This window comes from Ostrinia nubilalis, chromosome 22 (genome assembly GCF_963855985.1).
Source record: "Ostrinia nubilalis chromosome 22, ilOstNubi1.1, whole genome shotgun sequence".
Taxonomy (NCBI): Eukaryota; Metazoa; Arthropoda; class Insecta; order Lepidoptera; family Crambidae; genus Ostrinia; species Ostrinia nubilalis.
In genome coordinates, this window is record NC_087109.1 from 13,315,389 (window position 1) to 13,340,119 (window position 24,731).

At 44.8% G+C, this 24,731-nt stretch overlaps 1 protein-coding gene and 1 long non-coding RNA gene across 2 annotated transcripts; both read right to left on the minus strand.

The window, feature by feature from the left end:
* Positions 1-835: 835 nt before the first annotated feature.
* On the minus strand, positions 836-18,405 carry LOC135083109 (prolow-density lipoprotein receptor-related protein 1-like). The gene is made up of 24 exons (XM_063977875.1): positions 18,126-18,405; positions 17,893-18,024; positions 17,234-17,420; positions 15,776-15,864; positions 15,352-15,438; positions 14,620-14,784; positions 14,036-14,219; positions 12,871-13,004; positions 12,135-12,289; positions 10,486-10,576; positions 9,821-10,024; positions 9,111-9,226; positions 8,655-8,742; positions 8,051-8,226; positions 7,827-7,927; positions 7,115-7,331; positions 5,746-5,899; positions 4,612-4,778; positions 4,340-4,444; positions 3,221-3,441; positions 2,375-2,490; positions 2,210-2,307; positions 1,681-1,822; positions 836-1,008 (listed from the first exon to the last, which is right to left on the minus strand). Exons 1-24 carry the CDS (start codon positions 18,403-18,405, stop codon positions 836-838), a joined length of 3,582 nt encoding a protein of 1,193 aa, XP_063833945.1.
* Positions 18,406-19,048: 643 nt separating this feature from the next.
* On the minus strand, positions 19,049-19,528 carry LOC135082654 (uncharacterized). The gene is made up of 3 exons (XR_010259433.1): positions 19,441-19,528; positions 19,258-19,355; positions 19,049-19,171 (listed from the first exon to the last, which is right to left on the minus strand). It is a non-coding gene; the product is annotated as an uncharacterized LOC135082654 (long non-coding RNA).
* Positions 19,529-24,731: the final 5,203 nt, after the last annotated feature.

Genomic DNA, 24,731 nt, shown 5'->3' on the forward strand with positions numbered 1-24,731 from the left:
TCGCTTAAGCCTTGATCACACGTACCGAGCAAATGGGCGAGACAGTGCTCTCGGCCGAGCACTCGGTGCGTATGAACATTACGCCGTGTGCTCGGCCGAGCGCTCGTATGTGATTCGCTCACCCAACTGTCTCGACCGAGTAAACATTTTACTGTCTCACCCGTTTACTCGGTACGTGTGGTCAAGGCTTTAGTGATACTCACCCGCCAGGTAGTCAATGGAGCTGGCCATGGTGAGCTGCGGGATGGGCGGCAGCAACGAGGCTGCCCCCGCCCCGTCTGTGGCATCCGCCCCCTCCGGCGGCACCGCTAACACGCCCCGAACTTCCCAGCTTAACGAATACACTACCACTTCGTCGATCGCTGTGGGCACAAGCACATTATTCTTAACCAATAGCAGAGTAAATACAAATGAGTAGGTCATCTTCATAGAAACGCACCGAGCGCGGTTTGTGTGAGCGCGCCAATACGTATGCGGCGCGCACGCACACACTGACAAAATTCGGGGCAACTCACAAAGATGACCTACTCATTTGTAAAGCACTTTGAAAACCAGCAACAAGGTTTTCTATATCTCGTATAGTTTAAAAATAATCAAGTGAGATCACTTATCGTTTCCACCTTGAAACCTACACTAGATGTAAAGTTTATCGGAAGTCAAATTAAATATCAGGAACAATAGGAAAGAGGGTTAAGGTCTATTCAGACTTAAGCGGTATTCGCTACTGTCTGCGGCAGAGAAAACCTAATGGGATACTAAATACCTGAGCGAAACCCGCGCGGTATGTACCTCTACCCACAGCGGCAGCGAATATCGCTGAGGTTTGAATAGGCCTTTAACTACACATACCGACGCAATCGTCACCCTTGAGTTCGTAGCCGAGCGCGCAGCGACATACGCTGCGGTCGCGCGCCACGGGCAGGCACAGGTGCGCGCACGCCGCCCGCGCGCACGCGCCCGCGCCCGCCTCCGTCGCCGGGTCGTACACGCGCAGCGCCAGCACGTCACCTACACGACACGACACATAGAGCACGACCGCAGTCCTGGATCTGTCGATAGGCCGTATAGGCCGCGGCCTAGGGGCGGCAGATTTCAGATGACGCTAACACGATTTCAGAAGATAAAAGTTAAATAAAGATCCAACCCCTAGCCTACGGGCGGCAAAACTGTAAATCCGCCACTGGCACGACGAGCACAGCACAACTGGCTGTGAGCCCCACTCCCACGCCCGCGCCACGTGGCGGCAGTTAATAAGCCATGTTTGCACTATATTAGTGCTTGCTTTTATTACCTTTAGCTAAAATACTCGCTATTGAGTTGGAACGCCACCACAAGCTGGACCGATGACCTCATAAAGGTAACAAGAAGGCGCTGAATGCAGGCTACTACCAACCGGTCACTATGCAAATCATTGGAAGAAGTCTAAGTTCAGCAGTGGACGCTCTATGACTGAAATGAAGATGAGCTGGAACACGTGGTAGCTGAGACGTTTAGCTATTAAATGACTCGATATTCGCGCTGCTCGCTCAATAATCGAGCAGGCAGAGCGCCAGAACGCAGAGAATACTGCGGTCCGCGTCTAGAGACTCCACTGTGGCGCTACAGTTATTGGTTACACTGGCGTCTTGGTCCACAGGACGTCATTACTCTTGTAGGTCGCCATAGGTCGCCAGGTGTTACCTGCGTGCTGCAGCAGCGGGCGCGAGTCGGCGCAGTCGGGCGCGCGGCACGAGCGCAGCGCGCCGCCGGCCGCGTCCGCCCACAGCAGCCGCGCGCCCGCCAGCGCCAGCGCCGCCGGCCGCGAGCCCCACTCCAGCGCCAACTATAGATATAGTGCGGGGTCACTCGCTATCGGTCAGTTTCGTCATTGCTCGCTTATATTTTATCGCATTACGAGAATGCATTTATATAGATTATTTTTTTTTCTTGACTTTCGCGGTTTGCGTTTAGCCACAACGGTATCGATAAATGTTAAAAACCGTTTTCATATTATGGTGCGTCCACACACCAGGATGACCAGCGTGTCGCTCGAGCTTGTGCGTCCAGTGTGGACGTACCATTAGGGCGTCAGAAGCGCGACAGCAGCGCAGCAGCAATAATATATAATGAAAACGCTATAATACCCCAATTAGCAACAAAAATGGTTTTATTTATTTTATTTATTTATTTAATCAGTCTCATTTTAAAATGGTTTATTAATGGCGCTCACCGTGGTCACGTTCATGTGGTCAAGATCGAGGTACTGGATGGTGGCGGTGCCGGTGTTGATCCAGTACAGACGGTTCCCGTCCGCGTCCACGGCCAGGCCTGCGACACAAGGCGGGTTAGAAGGGCTCTCCTCGACTGGCCAACAACAAGCTGTGGTGGTACGCACCGGAGACGCCGGCCACGTGCGGCGCGCGCAGGAGTTCGCGCTGGTTGCCACCAGCACCGTCTGCTGTTTCAATACGCTCGCTGGCACCTGCGCCTATCGCCCAGTACAGCTGACCCCTGTCAAGTGTTATTTTTATTTAAAACAAAAATACTGTGGGTAAATTACAAAGAGTTAGCTTTTTAACATTAATGTGATTTTGACAGTCTATTCGATCAGTCGTAACTCGAGGAATATCATTGGAGCGCCCCTGAACACGGTTCAACATCCAGGCTACTCTCTCTCTATGCACATCAATGTCAAACCTCTTATACTATCACATGCAAATACCCACTCCACTTTCAGATAATATATAGCGAGTGCGAGGACGCTTCCTGAAAATGCATTTTCAACAAAACATCTTTTCACGCCCTTCACATGATAGAATTAACTAGAAGAAGACCTGAGTTTCTTGCGCTGCTTCTTCTCAGCACTGGCCCATTTATTCCCGAAGCAGTGGTAGGGTTAATACTGGGTGTAAAAGTGGTTTTTAAAAGCATATTTGCAAAAATAAATGAGTTTTATTTTTCTTTTTATGAGAATGGTTGTTGTTGTTGTTTTTTTGTTGTTATTTTTTCATAATTGTAATTTTTTTATTAATTGTTCTTAATTGTCATTTTAAGTGTACAGTCGACAGCACATCAAGTTATACATTTTTGTTGCAAAATAGCCTGTGTTACAACGAGATAAGATGTCACTGTGTTTAGGTTGATGTGCTGTCGTCCGTACATGTTGTTATGTAACAATGTTGGTAGATCTAATAAATAAATAAATGGTAATCTTTCGTAGACACGATGGATGTGTACTGACCTGATCGGGTCACATGCGAGCGCGGTGACGTTCCCCCGCAGCGTGAGCAGGCGCGCGGCGCGGCGGCCCCGTGCGTCGGCGGCGAGCAGCGCGCCGGGCGCGGCGTAGTACAGCAGGCGCGCGCACACGGCCAGCGCCACGCCCGCACCGCCGTCGCCCGCGCCCTCCACCAGCGTGGCCGCCGCGCCGCCGCGGATGTTGGCGCGCTTGATCTCGCCCGTCTGCAACACCCAGCGATATTTATTTATTAGGTACACCAACAAAGTCACATACATAATACAGTTCATACATTTTAATATCTGGCTTTGATCACTTTCTTCTTTGGGCTAATCCATGATTATGTCAACGTGAAATTGTGAACTCTGTGAGTTTAGACTACGCGTTAGATTGTAAACTAACAGTGGGTTAGGTTAGGTTAGATTGTAATTTAACTACGTCAGATTATAATCTGACGGAAATACGGAATTCACAATTTTACGGTGACAATTACAACAAACTTTAAAGGGGAGGGAGGAGTGATATATTTCGTGAATTTTCGTGACGTCACATTTCAATTTCAATTTTAACCTAAGTATCAAAGTCTATGGATTCAAGATGTTTGCTTTGATCTTTAAATCGTTATTCTTTTATTGTGTTTTCAAATGTTTGATTTGATGTTAATTTCATTAAAAAATTTAATACAATTCAATATTTAATTCTAGACATAAAATTGAAAAAATTGTGACGTCATACTAGAGAGCGGGGATCTCACAAACGTGATCAGCTGTGACAAGGACGGAAGATGGAGTCCAAAATCATGAAATTCGTGTGTCGTAATTTATGGATGGGTCCTTTTCGGTGCCGATTCGGACCCGAGATACCACTGTAGTCCCCCGTTAGACCGTATACAGAAAGAAAGCTGGAAACTTATAAGCGCTTCCCAGCGCAGCACAAAGGAAGCAAGTTGAATGGCATTTTATATGGCAGCGTTCAGCGCTGATCAGCGCGTGTTGAAACTTGTCGGCGCCGTTCAGTGCTTATCGGCGCGCGTTCATATATTTTCCTGCGCGGGTTACCAGCGCTGTCAAGCGCCAGTAAGCGCTTATAAGTTTCCAGCTTTCTTTCTGTATACGGCCTTACCTCGGTGTCGGCCCACAACACGGCGCCGTCGGCGGCCAGCGTGGCGAGGTGCGCGGGCGCGCGCAGGTGCGGCGCCGTGATGGCGGGCGCCAGCGCCAGCGCCGGCTCGTCCCAGTCCACGCCGCGGATCAGTTACCTCGGTGTCGGCCCACAACACGGCGCCGTCGGCGGCCAGCGTGGCGAGGTGCGCGGGCGCGCGCAGGTGCGGCGCCGTGATGGCGGGCGCCAGCGCCAGCGCCGGCTCGTCCCAGTCCACGCCGCGGATCAGTTACCTCGGTGTCGGCCCACAACACGGCGCCGTCGGCGGCCAGCGTGGCGAGGTGCGCGGGCGCGCGCAGGTGCGGCGCCGTGATGGCGGGCGCCAGCGCCAGCGCCGGCTCGTCCCAGTCCACGCCGCGGATCTCCTCGCGCCGCGCGATCAGGATCACTTTCTCGTGAACTGTGTGGGTTAAACAAACGTGTTTCTAAAAATAGTCATAAATCATTTTGATAGCAATAATTCTAGGTTTGGACCATAAAGTTAATAATCCTTCAGAATAGAGCAACAACCACGAGCTGTCAAACGAAACCGATTTATGGATATCACCGGATGTCATTTGTGTGTCAATTTGCAGGATTATTTCACTGTATTGTACATTGTAATCAATCATTGTATTGCATGTTGTGTCAGCCCATAATTGTTGTTGCATTGTAACTTTGTTCATAACTGTTATTTTTAAGAGTACATGTTGTAATGTAACAATGTTGGTAGACCTAATAAATAAATAAATAAATAAAAATCACTGAACCAGTGATTGATGATGTTGATTGTGAACATGTTTCTGAAACACATTTCTCACGATTTCACTCTGATATGTATGAAATGCAAATCTGAAAGCGGTAAGCCGTGTGGTGACGGCAGAGTAGAATACATTTGTCACCAACCCCTACTCTTCCCGCGGGTGTCGTAAGAGGCAACTTAGGGACTACACATCAAACAGAGAATGGGCAGCAGCGCTCTCTGAAAAACATCAATCTTTTAAACTGCGATCTCCAACCCGCCTGCCAAGCGTGGAGATTATGGCAAAACCCTCCACTATAGTGGAGGAGGCTCATAGTCCAGCAGTGGACTGTAAAGGGCTGTTGATGATGCAAATCTGAAAAAAATTTAGATCTCTAAATAAGCTTGCCATTGAGTGCTAACGAACTGTCAAAAAATTGCAAAAAACCGTTCTGTTTCGTGTAGCTGATAGTGACATCTCGATCGCTCAATCCATTGTTGCTCTATTCCGTTAGGTATATTAGCTTGGACATAATGAGTACATAATCAGCTAAAATTAAAGTATGTACCTACCTAAGTATTTACAAAAAAAACGTTAGTGACTCCGAGACAATACGCGAGAGGCTTAAAAGAGAACAGGGCTGACCTTCGCAGGTGACGTTGTCTGGCGCGAGGCGCATGAGGTGCGGGCAGGCGCAGACGCGCGCGGCCGGCGCGTCGATGAGGCACAGGTGCGAGCAGTTGCCGTTGCCCGCGCACGGGTTGCTCGCCGCCGGCGGCTGGCGGCTCGGGTGGATCACCTGCGGCGTGACGTCAGTCGTGAACGTGAGGCTTCGGAAGCTAGCTCGTGCTCAGTCTAGCGATGGGCGTTGAATCAAGGAACGGTTGAAACCATCAACGCATATGTAGACGGTCTACCGTTCATTCATCAACTGGTTGAATTCGTAAACGTCTAAACCAGTGTTTTTCAACGGGGGTCTTGAGAGGTAAAAACTACCTCGTATTCGGTCCCTAAAATATCTTAGTAACATTATAAAATGCATGAAAAAAAAGTGAACGGTTGGGGGGTCGCAAAATATTTTTTCATACTAGGGGGGTCGTGTCGTGAAAAAGGTTGTAAAACACTGGCAAGTCGAAAGCAACAAGCGGTTACTTATTACATAATCCAATTAATCCATATTCAAAGCAAGTGTAGACGATGTGGTCGCCAGCGTGAGGAAAAGAGAAGTGAAAACACTGAAGTCTAGTTTTGAAAACCGATCCCGGCGGCAGGCGTGCGGGCCCTACCAAAGATGAGTTGCGACTGTCAAGTAAAAATGATTTTAGGAACACCGCACGATTGCCCCCCAGATACGCTCATTTATTAAATAACAATAAAGCTTGATAACCAAAGGGTCCTGAACGTACATAAGGTAAGTAAATACAAGTACATCATACAGGTAAGTGTTTGCATTGCTTATTTACTATAATTGATTACTGAAATGACCATAGTTAGTGATTTTAACCAAAATGAAGACGCCTAATCTGTTAGTTTTAAGTACAAGAAGATAAGGTGTGTAAATAAAGTCACAAAGTGATCAGGCGCTTCCTATATTTGTTTTCCATTATTTTACATTATTTATTTTACTGTTATACATACACAAATGAAATATATTTTTACAGCAGTGTGGCCATCGCCAACAGCAAGTAAATTCAAGTTTTATGCTAATTGTTGCAGAGTGGATATCTAATAGTTTCAATAGATGTGTTATTGTTCAACAGAGACAGAATGCGTTGAATTCGTAAACGGCTAACTAAATAAGAGTTCACGACGTTCTTACAACTGGCAAGGCGACGACGACTTCTACACGTGGTTACATAATACATCGTCCGTTTACTCCATGAATTAAATAAATAAATAATAAAATTGTGCGACAGGAAACACCGTTGTTAGTTGATGGAACGTCTGCTGTTGTCACGTTAACAGTCTAGTTTTGTTATCGAACAAAGCGTCGACGACGCATTCACGCTCTCACCTTGAGGTCAAAGGGCTGCGTGAGCGTGCGCTGCACGACGGCCACGTGCCCGCCGCGCCACTTGTCGGCGCGCACGACGCTGTTGGAGCGCCAGTCCGTCCAGTACACGTGCGACTCGAACAGCGTGACCGCGAACGGGTGCGACAGCGCCGCGTGCCCGCGCAGCACCTCCTGGTAGCCCGTGCCGTCGTACGTCGTCGTGTGGATGGCGTCCGACCTGCAAGCCCGACGAACCGCATTAGCGTCGAAGAATATCATTTAAGGTAAGTGAAAAACTTCAAGTGTCAACGCATGGAGGCAGAAGAAACACCGCATAGAGTGCAGAAGCGTAGCAGAACAACGGGCTCAAATTCTCCAATCACTAGCAACGCAGCAGAGGGCCTGGAGCGGCCTAGATAGGCTGCTTGCTTTCTGGGGGGATATGGAGTGGTTGGAGTAGAAAGATGTACCACAAATCGCGCGCAATGGCCCAATCAAGAGGCTAAGTGCGGTATTCGATTGACCTGCAAAACTAACGTTCATATTTACAAACGATGCTTGCTTAAAAGTAAAGCAGCAAAACGAACGCACAGCGTTGAAAGATGCTCTGTGATCGGTTCGTGTGTCACCCTGTGTGTCCACCTGCACTGTGAGACCTCATAGTAATGTTTGTGAATACGGGCGTAAGATTGTTCACATAAAATCACGCGCCTGTCCAATCTATTACACTTGCCTGGCGTCGATCCAGTAGAGGCGGTGCGCCAGGTGGTCGAGCGCGATGCCGTTGGGCCAGGCGCCGCCGCCCAGCGGGCCCACGCGACCAGCACGCGCCGCCTGTTACACTTGCCTGGCGTCGATCCAGTAGAGGCGGTGCGCCAGGTGGTCGAGCGCGATGCCGTTGGGCCAGGCGCCGCCGCCCAGCGGGCCCACGCGACCAGCACGCGCCGCCTGTTACACTTGCCTGGCGTCGATCCAGTAGAGGCGGTGCGCCAGGTGGTCGAGCGCGATGCCGTTGGGCCAGGCGCCGCCGCCCAGCGGGCCCACGCGCACCAGCACGCGGCGCCCGCGGCCCGCCAGGCTCGCGCGCTCGATGCGCGCCGCCGCCGCGTCCCAGTCGCTCCAGAACAGGTAGCCTGCGCACACGCACGAAGCTCGCGGTAACATTGTATTTCGTCGAGTTTGCAATATTGTATTTCATGCGAGTCGCGGTCTGTGGCGCTCGCCAGTCGTTTCCTACATTACATAGAGTAACCCCGCTACCAAGCCAGAGCAAGAATATACTTCTACAGTGTCCTTCGAACTTTCATTCAGTAAACCTTCTGATAGAGTAAAGTAACACCCGTAGACACCGATCTTACACACATATACTACACAGCTGCCCAACTGGTGTTTACACGGACGTTATACAGGTGACAGTAACGTGTTACAGTCAGTGTAGAATTCCAGATTATACCCTCTGCATATTACAACATTATCCACTTCCGCGACATGTGTCTATTAAAATATTAGGAACTCCGCAAACGCAAAACGCTAAGCTTATAATACTTGTAGGTGTACTCACCAACCCTCGGGTCCACGGCGATGGCGCGCGGGCTGTCCATGTCTCCGGAGAGCAGCGTGCGCCGCCAGCGCCCGTCCAGCCGCGCCACCTGCCACAACACTCAGTACCACACTCGACACACTAGGCCTACCACTGAATCAAATGCCCAACAATGGTTTGTTGATAAAATTGTAGTTTTATTTCTTTTTAGTTTCACATTGTTGATAATATGACATTTAGACAGATTTTTTTTTTTATTTTTTTTATTAAATAACCAGCGTATTAATTTTACTAGCGTGGGCAGACCCTCCTACTAGGTGGACCGACGATCTGGTAAAGGTCGCGGGAAGAGCCTGGATGCGGGCAGCGCAGGACCGTTCATTATGGAAAACCTTGGGGAGGCCTTTGTCCAGCAGTGGACGTCATTTGTCTGAAACGACGACGATTAAACAACCACCCTCAGCCCGCTCTATGTACCTCGATCTGGTGCAGGCCGCTCTCCACCCAGTAGAGGTTCTCGGCGACCCAGTCCACCGCGATGCCCTCCACCGTCCATAGTCCTTGTTCCACCACCACTTCGATCCCGCTTAGAGCTGTGAAAGATAATCCCGTAATAGACCATTTGACACTATTCCCCAATAATTGAAATCACAACTTCTTCAAAAAGACACTTCATTCTGAGGCTTAAAAAATGTGTGAAAATTTTAGTTCTTGAAAGTTTCCGCTAGGGGCGCTGAACAATCCGTCATACATTTGATGTAAATTTTTTACTTGATGACTTACACTCAGCCCTTAGGTCTTGAAAAAATAGTTCATTTTAAAATACATGTAAATTAATATAATTTTTGGTTGCATTGTAATTGAAAAAGTAGTTTGAGTTGACAAAATAGTAACGTCACGTGCTTGTATTGCCATACAAAATCTATGAGCGAGTCTCGTTTTGACAGTTTTAAAAAGAACGTCAATTGATTGGTGGAGTTAACATGTCTATAGTCCGGTCGCCGAGTACGTAGACTCACTGCTGTCGCCTGTCGCACAGTCGCGACAGCAATATTATTACGCGCGAGCGATAAGGATAGATAGCTTGGGGTCATTGGATTGAATTCTACGTGCTCGGCGACCGGACTTTATTACGTAAACTTGAAACATGAGTTTGCCAATCAGAGCAAGGTTTCGATGTGACTCACAGGTGCCGTGCAGCGTGCCGGAGTAGATCTTGTCGTCGACGACGTCGGTCCAGAAGAGGCGCGGCGGCGCGGCCGGGCGGCCCAGCCAGTCCAGCGCGACCGTGTTCTTCAGCGCCGACAGCAGCGCGCGCGACGTCAACGACGCCAGCTCCACCGCGCGCACCTCGTGCCGGTTGCTGAACACCAGCAGCGGCGTCGCGTTCACTGCGGAAAAGGGCACATACATCACACATGATTTGCTTGTATATACACTGTGAAAAAAAATTAACAGGTTATGTAGAAACGTGTGAAAAATTTAAAGCAAAAGAAAAAGAAATGTTTTTCATAATGTTCATTTTTTTATTAAATTTTCTTTAGGATGAAATTTTGAGTACCTATATTTAACTTTTTTTTTTGCATAAATAAGACCAGTATCAATAACTCATTACCCAGAATTTTTTTTTCGGTGATAAAAATTTAGTGGTGTATAACATAGTTGGCGGGCGCGAGTAGTGTGGTAGAGAATTTGTATCGGTCCCTAAGCGGAAATTTTAAGCTAAGTAATTTTATCTTTTTAATATCTAATCATGGATTTCCGCAAAGTAACGCCTGATACTATTAATTACATCATACACTCCACCCGTACACAAAACGAGGGAGAATTAGCATCGGAGGCAATAACTTACCTGTGCTTTTGCAAGTGAACCCATCGTCCGCTAGTCGGTAGCCCTCGTAGCAGGTGCACTTGTGGCGGCCGTTCTTCTGCGGCTGGCACGTCTGCGCATAAATACCGGTTAATAAAGTAATATTTCCCAGAAATAACATGTTTCAATATCTCAAAAGGTCGTTTTAACCATAAAGTTAATATTACTTAGGAATAGAGCAACAACCACCAACTGTCAAACGAAAACCATTTTAGGATGTCACTGATGTCATTATTTCACTGTTTTGTACAAAAAATCAATCACTAAAGCACCACGATTTCATTCACGTAAAATTTGAAAAAATATAAGAGCTCAAATTTTTAGCGTGCCATGATATGGTTCTGTCACGACGCATCACGCATCTTTTCAACCGACTTCAAAAAAGGAGGAGGTTCTCAATTCGACCCGTATGTTATTTTTTTTTTTTTTTTTTTTTCTATGTTTGTTACGCGATAACTCCGCCAATTATGAACCGATTTGAACAAATCTTTTTTCGGCGTATAGGTAATACCTCAAGGGTGGTCCCATTTAAATTTAATAATAAAAAAAACAACCCCCAAGGGTGGAAAATTGGGGATGAACTTTTTTATACGCAATATCTCCGCCGATTATAAACCAATTTGAACGATTATTTTTTTGTTGAATAGGTATTATCAAAAGGGTGGTTTCATGCGAATTTGAAGAAAATATTTCACCCCCAAGGGTGGAAAATTGGGGATGAACTTTTTTATACGCAATATCTCCGCCGATTATGAACCAATTTTTTTTGGTCTCAATGTACTGCCTACCTTCAGTGGTAACATCAAGGTAATAATTAGTTAACTAAAAAGTAAGAAATAAGTAAAATTTTATAAAAAAAAAATAAAACCGACTCCAAAAAACCTAATACTAAAAAGTAGAAAAATAATTACTAATTACCTACTTATTTATTAGGACGAATTATTAATATTTATGTAGGTAGGTATACCATGATTGATACTTTTGGAGTCGGTGCAGGCAAACTTTACATGTTTCATAATCTTGGCACCGACTCCAGAAGTATCAATCATGGTATACCTACCTACATAAATATTAATAATTCGTCCTAATAAATAAGTAGGTAATTAGTAATTATTTTTCTACTTTTTAGTATTAGCTTTTTTGGAGTCGGTTTTTTTTTTTTTTTATAAAATTTTACTTATTACCACACAGTGTTGCTGCTAGTGGCGTCCCGCTCGCTCAGTCCTTTGTTGGTCTATTCCACTAGGTATATTAGTTTAGTCGGCCGTTTGGTGTAGTGGTTCGAAACGGACTAAGGCTATTCCGGAGGTTGCGGGTTCGATTCCCGCACAGTACAAACATTTGTGTGCATGAACATATTTGTTTGTATTGGACTGGGTGTTTCCTAATTTTATTTATTTTATTCAATAAGTACACATACAGGTTACAGTCATTTACATATCAAAATACATAAACAAAATTAACAATATCTAGACTCCAACCTACAAGTTTGTATGTATTTAAAAAAAAAAAAGTATTTAAGTATGTTTAAATCCGTTGTCTAGTACTTATAGTACAAGCTTGGCTTAGTTTGGGACTAAAAGCGCAGTGTAAAAAAATTCTAAGTATATTTATTTATTTATTTAGTTTACCTGGCTGCAGACGCCCCAGTCGGAGCAGGCGTGCGCGGGCGCACAGGACAGCTGGTCGGGCTGCAGCCGCAGCGGCTCGGGGCAGGCGCACACCGGCCCGCCCGGCGCCGCGTGGCACTCGTGCGAGCACGCCGCAAGCTCGCACATCGGCTCGCCTGCGGGCACAACCGGTATCAGGCCTGTTCGTCTCCGCGAGTATGCATCGAAAACAAAACAAGCACGGCGTGGCGTACTCTCCAGCCAGGCTAAAATGCCCGCCGTGATAAAATCCTATCGATGATTTTAATCGACAAATATATGGGCTTATCATGTAAAATCGATAAAAAGACGTGATAACAATACGTGTGTGGTGCGCTAGATGGCGACACAGTCAGCCCTATATCATTGGCACAGTACCGATCACTGACAAATCAAACGAAACCGTGCTCGACTCTGAGACAAGTTAAATTACACCATATTGTTGACGACATTCAGTGCAAATTTTTTTAAATACCTTCGGGAAGAAAACTTTCTGTACGTAAGAGTACTTATTACTATTCTATGGTATCAGTTAAAAAATCGGCCAATGTATAATATGCCTTTCTTATTAAAAGTGTCAAGGGTCAACAATTCTTTGCGAAATGTGTTAAAGTTGGCGTTTCTTAGCTATTTTGGCAATTTGTTCATTAAATGCTTTAACTTTTTGACGCATTTTTATAAATCGCAAAGCCGGAGTGGCGAGAGGCGGGGCGCTTACCGCAGCGGTCGGCCTCGTCGGCGCCGTCGGCGCAGTCGGCGCGGCCGTCGCACTGCAGCGCCAGCGGCACGCAGCGGGAGCCGTTGTCGCAGGCGAGCGCGGGCGGCGCGCAGGCGGGCGCGGGCGGGGCGGGGCTGGTGGGCGCGGGCGCGGCCGTGGAGGCACCGCGAGGACACTCCTCCTCGTCCGACCCGTCCAGGCAGTCCACGCGCGAGTCGCACCAGAACTCCTGACACCGAATATCATGCAGGTTAAGAGGTGTGTTTAAATATATTTTTTTTTATGCAAGACAAGGCAGGTATTTGATCCGGTGTTAAATGAGATGCAGTCTAGGATGGTACATATCTGCCCTGTAAGTGCCTATTCACTCTCGCCCGGATTATAGTGTTCAGGAAATACAGCAGCAGGCAGCGAGTTCCAGTCCCTAGCTGTTCGCATTATAAAAGAGTCGTCGAAACGCTTAGTGCGAGCTGGTGGAATGTCGACAATGTAGGGATGGTATAGATGACCCACGCTGAACTGTCCACCAAACTCAATGACAGAGGGGCGCTACCATCGTTCAACTATATGGCTTCCAACATGGCAAAAATCGGAACTAGCGATCCGGTATTGACGGTGGCGCCCCGCTGTCAACGTCATGGATAGGACAGTTCAGTATTTTGGAACTATACGTTAACCTGCGTCTGGTTCTGGTTTGGTGGAATTAGCCTTACCTGGTGTCAAATAATGCCTTATTTTGCAACGACGATGATTAAGCAACGACATCGTTGATTCGTAACTTTAACTACTACTAGGCCATGTTTTGACTCACCATGCGAATGCACTCGGTGTTCTTGCACTGGAACTCGTGTTCCTCGCACAGGCCTCCTTTATCCTTGTCGTAGAGATTCGGGTGCCGGTCACTGGGGAGCAGATGATTAAATTGAAAATAATAATAATAACACAATGACAAAGCATTCAAATTAGAGGCGTGAGCAAGCGATGCACTAACGCCACGGTGGCAAACACAAGTCGTAGTGGCGCTACACCTGCAGCGCTGCAGCTGGGCTTCTAAAAATTGTATGAAAGCTAATACATGGTGCGGCAAGTGCGCCACAGTGACGCTTCCTCCCACCTCCATTCTGACGGCGCCCTATGTGTTAACGCTTGTGCACGTGGGCGGTACCTGCGAGCAGTGGTGGTAGCAGGTTCAGCGGAGGCGGGCGAGGGCGCGGGCGAGGCGCAGGCGCGCTCGTCGCTGGCGTCGGCGCAGTCGGCGTGGCCGTCGCAGTAGTACTCCCACGGCACGCACGCGCCGCCGCCGCTCTCCGCGCACTTGAACATCAGGTTGCTGTCGCAGTCCGCCGACTCTGTACCAACCGAACATCGGCAGAAGTTAGAGAAACTTGTAACGCTGCTTTATTGATCCATGTTGTTCATTCAATAGTTTTTTAACCGTCTTAAAAAGTGGAGGTTTCTATGTGCGACGACTTTACACTAAAATAGAGAAACACGGGTCTCGACGCGACATTTTTATATGAGTTAGGTACATATTGTACTTATGTAGGCTTGACGTTTAGGCTGCTATACTGCAGCCGTGGTCACAAACGTTGAGACTTGTATTTCTGTATTTTTGTTGAAATGGAAAGCGTAAGCTTAAAATCTTATAAGACTTTACACTTTACAGTAAACTTACGATGTATGATAATACCATTTAATTCTACATGGAAAAGAAACAGCATGAATAAGATTATAGACGAAACGGCGTACCGCAGTCGTCCTCGTCGCTGCGGTCGTTGGGCCCGCAGTCGACGGCTGCGTCGCAGCGCCAAGCGGCGGGCAGGCAGCGGCGCGAGCCGGCGCACGCCCACTGCGCCGCGCCGCACGACGCGCGCGCGCACGCCGCCTCCGCCTCGTCCGACCCGTCCGCGCAGTCTGCAACGCACACGCTCCAACCGTACACTCGCCGTCTAATATTTAGCACCCAAACTGACCATAAAGTTGTTAAGAACCTTATTCCAATGAACAAGTTTCCAATTTTATTCTTTTAATAAAACTTGAAAATATAAGTAAAACTAATAATAATTGTGAAATAATCATTAAAATATCTCTACAAATACAAAAGTTACAGGGCCCTAAAGTGGCTCTTAACAAAATTCACGCTATTTTGATTCGAAGTAGTCACGGCAGTCATTTGAAGTACAAACAGTAAATCAGTTTAGTTTTGGTCTATACTTTAATCCCATTCAGTGAAATCTAATGTTTTCAACATCACGAAACTTGTCTATTGCAACAAAGACGTGTTGCTAACTTTTTGGCTACGTTGCGTATTTGACGATAACTGTACCATCTCCTCAACCAAAACGATTGACGTTTTTTTAAATTTATTTTTTGAATAATTTCGCAGATGTCACAATGTCGATGAAACATGTTGTTCTCCTAACAAATAGTAACTGAAATGTACCGTGTTTTAAACAAATAAATAAAGAATTTGAGACTCACCTTTGGTACCATCGCAAACCCAGCTTCTTGGCAGACACCTGTTCTTATCACATTGCATGAAATGGTCCTCGTCACATGTCACGTTCGCTAAAATTTAATACGTCATACCATTAACTATTACGTAACTCTCAGGCTGGGTTGCAATATCTTACTTTAACTTTAACAAACGTCAAAAGTCTGTCAAACTCCATACAAAAAACACCGATTATGGTTATAGTTACGTTTAAATATTATTATAGGCTGAATTGCATCACCTTCTATTTCTAGAGCTAATTATAGGTGCTAAATATTTCACAGCCGAAATGACTTATTCCAAAACGCAACTAGGTGAGATAAGAAGATGATTATTGTGCTGTTCTAGTTTTTTTTTTTATTTTAACAGAAACCATCAGTTGAATTATTATTATAATTAAAGTTTACTTACCGCAGGGTCCGTTGGGCCCCACGTCTTCGTCGGAGCCGTCGGGGCAGTCTACGTCGCCATCGCATACGTATAATGAGTCCACGCAGCGGCTAAAAAATAAAAGTAACTTTTAAAATGTTTTTCCTCATAATTCAAATTTAAATGAATACGGTCAGTGAGGAGTGTTGGGAGAAAAATTTAGAGTACAATATAATCTAGCTAGAGTATAAAACGTCTGGTTCTAGAGCTAGCTAGAGTATAAACGTCTCTAATGTGTGTTAAAAGTCGCACTTCTGGCTGATCTAGTTTGCACTTAGCACTAATACTATAGGTGTGTAAATAAAATCACCGTAGTACTTGGGCTATTGAACTATATTGATCTATAGATTGATCTACATACATAATACACGGGTTAGACCTTATAGGAACAGTAAAATACTTTAATACCGCGTTCTAAAGTACTACAACGCCATCTATTGAGAATCTTAATAACTACATTACAAATGTATGAGTCCTTGTAGACTCAGAAAAATACTTCATCATCGCGATGTAAAGTAGTACAGCGCCATCTAGTGACGTTGTTTTGAACTTAATATTATAAATGTATCAGAATAAAGTATAAACGTTAACAATGTGTTCAAATTACGTCGTGTCTCTACGTCAGGTTTTTATTTCACACTTTTCGGAGCAAACCCATCCCTTATCATCATAATTAGAAACTCTCTTACACATCTTTGGTCCTTCGAGCCGGATATTCGAACCGACGGGGACTTTGACGGACGGGTCGCTCCCTACTCATACTACATGTATTTAAATAAGAAAATGTTATTGGCCTTAAGAGCGTTTACGCCGATTGGCGCAAAAACAGTACTTTTTCAACTCGTTACAATCATTAACCAGTAATATTACAAATATGTTATAGGCATAAATAGTTAGGCAATTTCGTCGTCTAAATAGTTAATTGAGAAAATATTGCGATTAGTTTAGTATTTAAGAATTCTATCAAGATAAGTCCACACAGGTTTTGTAAATTTCCACTTTAGCGTCAGTTTACAAGCTGAAATTTTTATAAAAATACTGTGAAAACGATTTAACAGACATTTATATCCTATAGCATAGATCCTTGGGCAAATAGTTATCTGAGAAAATTTTTAGATTTAAGCATTAACAATAAGAAATCACAAATTCAAAGAACGTGATATACCCAAAAATCAAAGTGATTTTTACACCATTATTCTTCTTTAATTCAACATAGAAATAGCTTAATATAATAAAATAACATCTTTTTTAAAATATTTACTTTGAAAAGATATATAATTCATTGTTATTGTTTTGCTATAAACATTTGGAAACTATTAAAAAACGCCGCGCGCGAATAATTTCCAATGATGCCCCTTGAAAAGCCGCGCTTCGCGTAAACGCTCTTAAATCAAATCAGCAAAGCGAGTGACGCCGAAGAGTAGTGTTTGAGGCACTCACCCCTTGCCGCAGTGGAAGTGGTCGGCGGCGCAGGGCGGCGGCGTGGTGAGGCGCGGCGCGGGGCGCGGCGGCCCGCAGGCGGCGCCCGCCGGCTCGCGGGGCGGGGCGCACGCGCACACGCGGCCCGCGCCCGCCGCCAGGCACAGCTCGGCGCAGCCGCCGTTGTCGCGCGAGCACGCGTTCGAGCCTGCGCCGCACCACACGTCAGACTGCGCACGTGACGCGACACACACGCTCCAACGAGTATGGGTAATAATAATAAGTGTGCGGTCGCTTTTAGCATGCTTGATCATATAACTTTTTCAATTAACTGAGCCATCATGCACAAGTGTTTTACAATTCTACACGTCAAATAGAAAATCTCAAGTTACTAACTCGCGTTTAGAAAGTGGTAGTTCGCAAACTTAAGCCGTAAATCTTAATATTTATTTATTTCTTGATTAGTTTAACATACAGGGTAATTAAAAAAAAACATATTTATACATTGTATCTGCTACGCCGATTTCTAAATCACACGTGGAAATTTACTTCGTTCATAGAAAAAATAATAACCGCATCCGTTCGGTCAAAATGAAAATCATAGGGAAGCCTATGTTTAAACATAATTACGATAAAGTCATATTGTTTTAGAGCTTATTAAAAAAAAAATGGATACTGACCGTGGCGGGAGGTGGCGGACACGAGGCGCAGGTCGTAGAGCGGCGGCGGCAGCGCGTGCAGCACCGACACGCTGCCGTTGGCCGCGCGCGCGCGCACCAGCCCCGAGTCGTGCTCGCTCCACATGATCGTGTCTGCCGGGCACGAGCACAATACAATTCACTCATCGTCTCAATACACTAAATTCAATAGCAAATTTTAATAGTTGCAGTACAAAAACGGACGAATACACTACCTTCGTAGATGGCCAGGCCGTAGGGCTTGACGATGGGCGTGGTCGGCGAGTTGGCCAGCAGCGTCTCGCGCTTGTTGCTGGGCAGCAGCAGGCGCTCCAGCTTGTTGAGGTAGGTGTCGCACCAGTACAGCTCGTCGCGCGCAGCGTGCAGCGCCAGCCCGGCCGGCCAGTGCAGCGCGTCGCTCACCAGCGCCGTGCGCCGCGCGCCGTCCATCTGCGCGCGCTCGATGCGCCCGCCCGCCCACGCCGCGCCCGCGCCCGCCCACACCGCCCAGTACATCAGCCTGCGGACAGAGCGCGCGTTAGTGAGGCCCACACTAGGGATGTCGAAAGTGAAAAAAATATCGATATATCGATATTTAAAAAAAATATCAATATTGACATTGATATATCGCGGAAAAAATATCGATATATCGGCAAAATTTAAAAAAAATATTGTGGTTTTAAAATAACAGTGTATTTAGCGCAATAATATCAATTATAATTTTTATACAAAATGTAAATTATTTTAATGTACAAATATCTTAACCTTGAAACAAAAGAACAACTGAAGTGAAGTGTCAAAGTGTGGTGTGGTGACTGGTGTGAAGTGAGTGACGGACGCAAAGCAACCTACAAGTCATAGACTATACAGTTATTTTTCCATTTGTTTTACGGCTTTGGATTCAAGCGACTTTAGAATTGGTAGCCGGCGTCGGCTGTAAAGGCACTTCCAAGCCAAGATCCATAAATAAAATAAAAATATCGTTTTTGATACAATTTTCGATATTGGATATTTTATATCGATATATCGGTTAACAATATATCGGCAAAAAATATCGATATATCGAATTAATAATATCGAATATATCGATATTTTTTCAACAAGCCTAGCCCACACGGCGCCGACGCCGGCCGCGCCGCCACGTACCCGTGCTGCGGGTCGAGCGCGATGGAGCGCGGGCTGTAGTCGCGCTGGTCCACGAGCGCGCGCCGCAGCGCCGGCGCACTCAGCCGCGCCACGCTCACGCGGCCCAGCGCCGCGTCCGTCCAGTACAGGTTGCCTCCTGAAACACATTGATGTACATGTCGTGTACATGTTTCATTATTACTAAATATGTAACACCTGTGTCGAACGGTCTCGCGCACTCACCCATCCAATCGATCGCAATGCCTTCGCAGTTGTCGACGTCCTCGTTGATGAAGACTTCTCGACCGCTGCCGTCCAGTTTCTGACGCACTATCTCGTATCTGTAAAGTGAGTTATCGTATTATTAATCTGCTACCAATTAGCAGTCGATGTGCGTTTAACTATCGACGACTCATGCTTGGCTACCTGTGCACGTCGCAGTAGTAGATGTGGTCGGCGCGCACGTCGACGTCGGCGGCGGAGGGCCGGGTGGCGTGCGCGGCGGGCGCGGCGGGCTCCAGCGCCGAGCCGGCCTGCAGCGCCAGCGCCTGCACCAGCGGCGGCGAGCCCCGCGCCAGCACCAGGTAGCTGTCCAGCCGCACGCCTGCCGGCCACGACCAAACTTAAACGCTGCTCCGTGTGAAGTGGGATTCAAAACAAATCTTTACACTCGGAACTTAAGAAACTATTAGGTAATTGAAAAATGCTATTATTGCATAAATGACTTTTTTAATGATAAATTTTGACATTATGTATAATATATTTAATTAATTTGAACTTCTCTAATTCCGTATTGAATTATTTAATTTTGACTTCGCTGTATTGACTTATAAAAACAGACTAATTATAATTTTTACACGCCGAATATCGGTAAGACATGTTGATACTAACAAAACCTACTAACACCAAAAATATATTTCTGTATTGTAATATTGTCCACACATGTACTGATAAATAAAAATATCTTTATCTTTATCTTTAAAAAAACTTGTAATATGCAGTGAGTAAACATTGTGGGCACTCACGGACGCAGTCGCCGGCGCCCACGAGGCGGAAGCCGTGGCGGCACAGGCAGTGCGCGTGCGGCGCGCCCGCGCGCTCGTCCGGCACGCAGATGTGCGCGCAGCGCCGCGCCGCGCACGGGTGCTCCGCTAAGGGCACAGGCATCGTGTTACTAATATCAAATCGGCATCGGCGGCACTGACCCGGCACGTGTGAAGCTAGTCATTCAAATCTATTCATAAACTTAGCCAGTCGAGCACTAATCAATGTTCACGTATTATGCATAACAGAACATTGGCTTAAAAAATATGAATTAATGTTTTATATAGGTAATTATAAAGTTTGTAGTTCGTTCACCAGGGAGTCGGCTATTAGAGGGGGGTCACTCATACTATTAAATAACCAATTTAAATGCAAAGAAAGGAAAGATATTGTTTCACTCTCAGTCGAACGAACTATTGAGCTTGCGTGTGCAGAGCTAGAGCAGTATATAATTATAAGTGTGTACAAGCCCCCATCTGCAAATTACCAATTATTCGAATCCACTATGGAGGAAGTCTTAAAAAAGGTATTTAAATCAAATAAGAAAGTGGTTGTATGTGGAGATTTTAATATAGATTTATTAGATAATACTCAATATAAAATAAGATTCTTAAACCTGTTTAAATCTTTTAACTTATTAAACCTCTTCAATGAGCCTACTAGAATCACTCCAACATCAGCTACTTGCTTAGATAATATTTTTTGTAACTGTAATATTCAAAGTAAATCAATAATTAATTGCCTTAGTTCAGATCATAGTGGACAATTGGCCACATTTGAACACCATCATGTCCCTAGTACAGTGGATGTTGTTTGTAGGCCAATAACAACTAATCGAATTGACAAATTCAAGAAAAACATTTGTGATAGTATTGATAAACTTATAATAAATGACAATAATGTTGATCGAATGTATGAGGATCTATTCAGTGTAGTGAGTGATGAGTTCAAAACCACATTCCCACAGAAAAAGATCCGAATAAATTCGATAAAATGTAAATTTGACGACTGGGCTACAACCGGCATTCACAAGAGTAGAAATAAAATGTATGAATTATATAGACTTAAAGCTGATACGCAAGATCCGAATGTTATAGAATACGTTAAAAATTACTCGAAAATATTTAAAAAGGTTTGTGTGGCTGCTAAATCGAATCATCTTCGAGATATGATTTTAAATTCTAATAATAAAGCTAAGGCTACGTGGAACATAATAAATAAACAAACATGTAAAAATAAATCGAAGGATAACACCTTCTCACTGAAAGTCGGGAATGAAGTTATAAATTCAGATACAGATGTTGCAACCACATTTGAGACATTCTTCTCAAACATTGCGTCCGAAACAACTAAAGCATTGAATTCATCGCCAATTCTTGCAGAGTCTCTCTTAAAATCTAATGTCACCGAGTGCCAGTCTCTTCTCCAGTTCAGGCATATAGATTGTAATACAGTAATGAAAACCTTCAGAGAATTGAATATGAAAAAAACCGAGGACCTTTGGGGAATCTCTGTCAGTATTATTGGGACAATTATTGACACCATAGCTCCTCACCTTGCATTCATTTTTAACACATGCATTGATCAAGGTTGCTTTCCTAGTTTAATGAAATTAAGTAAAATAATCCCATTGTTTAAGGCTGGTGATAAATGTGACCCCTCTAATTTTCGGCCGATTTCTATTTTACCAGTACTTAGCAAAATTTTTGAGAAAATTATATTTCATCAACTTCTTTCTCATTTTATTTTCAACAAATTACTTCACAATAAACAATTTGGTTTTACCAAAGGTAGAAGTACTACTGACGCTGGAGTAGCACTACTGAAACACGTCTTTGATGCTTGGGAGAGTAAAAAAGACGCTGTTGGTATTTTTTGTGACCTTTCAAAAGCGTTTGATTGTGTAGACCACCAAACCTTACTAAAAAAATTGCGACATTATGGTGTTTCGGATGAGGCACTTGATCTGTTGAACTCGTATCTCACAGGCAGAAAGCAAAAAGTTTGTATTAATGGAACTGAGTCTTCTGGAGCACCTCTTACCATGGGTGTGCCACAGGGATCGATATTGGGACCTTTGCTATTTCTTATTTATATTAATGACCTTCCCTACTTTGTAAAAGATCTATGTGATATTGTGTTATTTGCTGATGACAAATCTCTCATTTTCAAAGTTGATAGAGGTAAAGTAAACCTTGATGATATAAATGACACACTCTCACAGGTTTTGCATTGGTTTACTGTTAACAACTTATTGTTAAATGCAAACAAAACTAAGTGCATTAAATTTACCTTACCTAATGTGAGGCAGGTTCCCACACAATTGATGGTGAAGAATGAACCATTAAATAGCATAAGTTCCACAACATTCTTGGGAATCACTTTAGACTCTAAACTTCAGTGGGGTCCTCATATTGAAACCTTGTCAGCAAGGCTCAGTTCAGCTGCTTTTGCAGTGAGAAAGATAAGGCAATTAACTGACATTGAAACGGCAAGGCTAGTTTATTTTAGCTATTTTCATAGTATAATGTCATACGGCATATTGTTGTGGGGCTCAGCTGCGGACATTGAAACTGTGTTCGTTCTGCAGAAGAGAGCAGTGCGGGCCATTTATAACCTTGGACCCCGATTTTCCTTGAGAGAATTCTTTAAGGAGATTAATATACTGACAGTAGCTTCACAGTTCATTTATGAAAACCTTTTATATGTTCGCAAAAATATAGAGCAATTTACTAGAAAGAGTGATTTACACAAGTTCAATACAAGAAACAAAAATAAACTTGCCGTTCCAAATTTCAGACTGCACAAGATTGGTAATTCATTTATGGGGAAATGTATTAAACTTTTCAATAAATTACCACAAACTGTTGTAGAATTGCCCATTCATAAATTTAAAGCACATATCAAAAGCACCTTAATGAAAAAGGGCTACTATAAAGTTGATGATTATATAAAGGATAAAAATGTTTGGAATGTTTAACTACCTAGCTCGCATTAATACTTATGACTATAATTTGTATATTTTAAAGACTGTAAAACCTTGAAAAGGAGGCTGACAATAGTGCCTGAGTTTCTTGCGCTGCTTCTTCTCAGCACTGGCCCATTTATTGTCCCGAAGCAGTGGTAGGGTTAATATTGGGACGTGTAAAAGCGCTTTTTTAAAGCCTATTTGCAAAAATAAATGAATTTTATGAATTTTAATTTTATTTTATAATTTTTAATCATAAAATGACCAACGCTCCAAATGAGCATTCAAATATGACTTTCATATATCCTGACAGGTTCTGGTACATTCGCCAGGGTGATTTCAGTTTGCCAAGTTGCGCATAACATTCTACGAGTCGTGTCTGTATCGTGAATAGTAAAGTATCTACTCGTTCTATGTGTAGATACTTGTAATACGCACCGGGCGGGCTGGGCAGCGGCTGCGCCTGGCGGTGGAAGGCGAGCGCGTGCGTGGGCCGCGCGGGCAGCGCCAGCAGCTCGCGGCGCGCGCCGTCGGCCGCCACCGCCACCACGGCCTGCGCGGCCCACAGCGGCACGAACACCTCGTCCTCCAGCGTCGAGATCTGCACGATGCGCTGCGCCTGCGACACGTTACACTGATCACGACACCGCCGCACCGCCGCGAGTGATAAGTTGCACTATAGTCCGGTCGCCGAGCACGTAGAAAATCGTCCAATAACCCCAAACTACCCATCCTTATCGCCCGCGCGTAATTATATTGCTGTCGCGACTGTGCGACGGGCGGCCGCAGAGTGTGCGAGCGCGACAGAAACATAATTACGCGAGTAACTTGGGGTCATTGGACATAATTCTACGTAATGTTGGTTGGAGAGGCGCCCGCTGAAAACCAGCGTCGGGGCACGCGTGCATGCACGTGTGGCTCGATTAATGCTGAGCGGGCGCCTTTTTGGTACAAAAATATGCGTGTATAGTTTTAAGTCCCTTTGTTCTGTTTTTTATTTTTTCCTTTTTGTGTCAAATAAAGTTTTCTTATTCGTATTCTTATACGTGCTCGGCGACCGGGCTTTACCTGGCCAGAAGGCTGTGAGCAGTGGCGTAGCTAAGGGGGGGCGGCAGGGGCGGCCCGCCCGGGGTGTCACCCGTTTAGGGGTGACACCCGAACCCGACTATGACCATCAGTTAAAGTTCTTTCTTCCTATAAAAAATCGTAAATCTGTGGCAGAAAGCATAACCGCCACTTATAAAATTATGTAGGTAACTATAATATCGTATTTATGTATATATGTGAGCGTTACGTACGTAGGTTTAGTACAGGGAATTTAACACCAGGCTGTCAATTAGTAGGTTCAAAAATTTGACAGAGAGGGCTCTCTATTTCCTATGTATTACTTTTCTCTGTGGTCAGGGGATTCCCTCGATATAGCGCTCGTCACTTGTATTGTGGATTGGGCCATTTCTTTTGTTTCCTACCGCATTCATTTCAAAAGTCTAGTGCAAAGTGTTTGTTAATTATTAGATATTATAAACAACATTTTTTGTATAAAAACCAATTTAATATAGTCGTTCTTGAAGAAAATAAACAAGGTAAGTGAAGTATTTTTGTTATTACATGTAATACTTGCATTTTAATTCATTTAGTATCTTATAGCAGTATCTTAGATTATTTTGAAAAACCCTTCAATTATTTTATTCTCTTTTAATTACTG